Genomic DNA, 3,625 nt, shown 5'->3' with positions numbered 1-3,625 from the left:
CGCCGGCCGCGGCGGCGTGGCCAGCAAGGGAGGGCGCGCGCGGCGGCCGCTGCCGCGGCCCCTGCTCCATCCTCCCAAAGCTGCAGCTCCACGCAGGGGGGCAGCAGATGCGGCGGCGGGCACGTCGACGACGGTGGGCCCGCGGTCGCCACGCCGCCTGTCACTGCGCACCGCGGCCGCAGCACCAGATCTTGTCAGCGGTGAAGGCTGCAGCCCCCACTTCCCTCCCTCGGCCGCCATGGCGGGCGTGGGCGTGGTGCGGGCGGATCCGGCAGCCCCTCCTCCGCCGGCGGCGGAGCGGCGCTGCGCGGCGGGGGCGGAATGCCGCGTGCAGGAGGGCGGGGAGCGGCGAAGGCGGAGCGGCGTGGCGTGGCCCTGCTCCCTCCATGAGCTAGGGCACGCAGGGGGGCCTGCTCGAGCTCCGCCGCGCAAGCTCGGTACACGCCATGGCAGGCCTCCTCGAGCTCGGCCGCACGCCATGGCGGGTCTCCTCGAGCTCCGTCTCGCGAGCTCGGCCATGCCATGGCGGTCTCCTCGAGCTTTGCCGAATCTAGAGGCCATGGCGGGGCATGTGCGCGTCAGGGAAGGGGGGCGCACGATCCGCTGCCGCCTGGGCTGCTCCCGCGGCAGGGGGCGCCCCTGCTCTCACCCAATCGATTTGGGGCAGATGGGAGAGGTAACGGGAGTTTGTACCGAGGGTAAAATGGTCATTTCATCTGCTCTCTACTACTATTATCCTATCAGACGGACGGAAATGGCAAATAGGGAAACAAAGTTTAGCTCAATGGCAAATTGGGAAAGAAAACTTTTTCAATGGCAAATAGGGAAGCACTGTAAATTTTGATGGCAAATAAGGAATTTTCTCAGCATGCAGTGCCCGGTTCTCCTTTGCACCTGGGTAGGATCTAGCATCCTTCTTGAGTCTTGACCCATTCAAAAACCAGTACAGAAAAAAGGCTAAATAAACCATCGTGCTGTGATCATCAACTGAGAGGCGAATTCTGAATCGTGTCTCATCAGCTCTCTTCGAAGGAGAAAGGCCGGAAACGATATATAAGAGTGGGAAATTGCACTTTATATCATAATGTCGCGTGTTTATATGCTATTTAGAAGCCTGATGCAACTTCCTGCATTGCTAAATGAATAGATACTAGTATTTTTTTTATCCGCAGTACTCCCTCCGTTTCAAATAGTAGCTCATTCCAACTTTCTTGGATAGTCAAACTATTTTTATATTTAACAAAAATTACAAAAAAAGATTATAAAGATTTATAATAACACCAAATAGATATACTATGAAAGTATATTTAATGAAGAATCTAATTATACTTATTATTTAGTATTATAAATGTTAGTACTTTATTGTTTAAATTTGATCAAATTTGAAATTTTGACTCTCTAAATCCTTGGAATTACATAAATTTTGAAGGGAGGGGAGTAAAGGGAGAGAAAGACAAGAAGAGCGGTCGATATTCTTGAGCAGCTTTCTTTGTAGAAAGAAAGAGAGGGGCAGACGGCGACGCTGATGTGCGTTGCGTCCTTTGCGGAAATCAAAGCGCCCGATCAGCCCCGCACCCAGCCATTGGCCATGGCCGGTTGCCATCATCACCAGCGGAAATCAAAACGTGAGGTCTTTCTTTAATCTCCGCCTCCTTTTCGTCCGGGAATGGGCCAGCTGATTTGTTTTTCCAGAATCCGGAAAAGCTTTGAGATCGAGCCATAGCGCCGCGAGAGTGTATTATTGGGAGCCCTGTTTCTTTTCTAGAGAGCTTTCGCTTGGGTTTATCTTAGTAAGTTGTCACTTGCAGTTGCAGCTAGCTAGGCGAAGGTAAGATGATGATTGACGGACGGCAAAAAATGTCGAAGCGCAGCGGTTGGTCCGTCTCGATGACGCGCGGGCTCCATCTCTCGGTAGGCTTCAATACAGTATTTGAGAAGGCCCAACAACAGATCATGACAATGAAGGCTTATTTACATCACTCGGTACTTGTTTTTTTTTTTTTTTTGAGATTAACTCGGTACTTGTTGCTGGATCACCTGGGAAGGTGGATGGGCTCCGATCCAACGGAATGGCCCATCCGCGCCAGCTGGGCTATTGGGCTGAGCAGCGATCCGGTTGGAATGGTCTCTGCCGGCCCGTTGCGGTCCAAGTCACGACGAATTGGACGGGTGGCGTGACCAACCTAACTCTCCGTCCCGTTCCTCCGCGGGTGGGGCCGGTCAACGGCAGTTAGCCAGTAAGAGTAAGACGCCAGTAGCTGGGAGGCAAGTATCACGCACGCACCCGTCCGTGCCTGCCTGGTGCCTCCTCCTACCTTTCCAGGTGCAAGCACCCGATCTTGCCGTATAAAACCCACAGCTCGCTCCATCCTTGATCCTTCGACCACAACGCTCCGCGCGCCCTACTGCTCGCGCACCCGTCATGGACGACCGCGCCTCCGTCCGCCGGATCGCCGCCGCGGCGGCGCTGCACCTCCTCGCCGCGCTCCACGGCGCCGGGCCCTGCACTGCCGCGGCCCGGCCGCTGCTGGTGGGGCGGCTGCCCGCGGCGGCGGCGACGTCCGCGCTGGCGCTGGCGCCGGCTGCCGCCCACCACCAGCGGCGCGCGGCCGCCGCGGAGGGCAAGTGGCTGCCGTTCGCGGGCGCGCACCACCTGCCGCCGGCGTACTGGGCGCACAAGCCGGTGCCGAGCTGGGTCGGGCTCGGGGCGGGAGCCGGAGCCGGCGAGCTGGGCGGCGGCGCTGCTGCTGCCGAGGGGGAGGAGGAGGAGGAGGCCGTGCGCGACGGGGAGCGGCGTCGTCGTCGCCAGCGGCCGTCGTACGCGGGCGACGGGGCGTCCACCCGGCAGGAGCAGCTCGCCATGTGGGCGTCGCTGCTCAACCCCAAGCGGAGTGGGGCCTCGGCCGCGGGGTGGCTGCCGGGGGCGGGGATCGGCGAGGCGGCCGACGACGAGCCGGCCAAGCAGGCGTCAGATACCGCTGTCGTCGAAGGGGCGGAGGGGGATGACCCGTCGTCGGCCGGTCAGAGCTACTGGGGGAACAACGGCAACTGATGAAGACGACGACGCTGGCTGGCAGCTGGCTTGGCACGCTGCTGCTTCGGTAGACGGGCGACGGGGCCAAATATTTCTTGGCCTGCTAGTTTTCATCATTTTATAAATAAGGTACAATGTCAATAGTATGATTTTGCAACAGAAATTCCAAAAATTCCAGTGCAGTTGGTAACTGTAGAATTATCTTTTCTGGAGCCCCCCTGCACTTGAACAAACTATAGTGTGAAAATGTTGGCCCAGTTGTATCTTGTACATCATAGAAGAAATACATATTTGCAAAAAAAACATAATGCACGGATTCGCAAAAAAAATAATTCCAAAAATTCCAGTGCAGTTGGAAAACTGTAGAATTGTAATGTTGGCTCACCTGTATCCTGTAGAATATAGAAGATACATATTTGAAAAAGAATAATGCTAGCCCATTTGAACTCGTAGCCGTCATGGTGGCCATCAGGCCTGGCAAGACTGGACAAGGGTCCAGCCCAACACGCCCGGCCTCTCGGCCCCTCTAGCTTCTACGTCTTTTTTTAAAAGAAAAAGTCTACTTTGCCTCCTCCAACTTTCTCGAAAGTC

The 3,625-nt window shown here is 56.3% G+C and overlaps 1 protein-coding gene across 1 annotated transcript; it reads left to right on the top strand.

Moving 5' to 3' along the window:
* The first annotated feature begins 2,403 nt into the window (after nucleotides 1–2,403).
* On the top strand, nucleotides 2,404–3,289 carry LOC120693275. The gene has a single exon (XM_039976688.1). The coding sequence runs from the start codon at nucleotides 2,423–2,425 to the stop codon at nucleotides 3,050–3,052; it is 630 nt and encodes a 209-aa protein (XP_039832622.1). The 5' UTR covers nucleotides 2,404–2,422; the 3' UTR covers nucleotides 3,053–3,289.
* The last annotated feature ends 336 nt before the right edge of the window (nucleotides 3,290–3,625 follow it).

This window comes from Panicum virgatum, chromosome 9N (genome assembly GCF_016808335.1).
Source record: "Panicum virgatum strain AP13 chromosome 9N, P.virgatum_v5, whole genome shotgun sequence".
In the NCBI taxonomy this organism is placed as follows: Eukaryota; Viridiplantae; Streptophyta; class Magnoliopsida; order Poales; family Poaceae; genus Panicum; species Panicum virgatum.
Note: the sequence above shows the minus strand (reverse complement) of the source record. Positions and strands in the feature narration are given on the sequence as shown.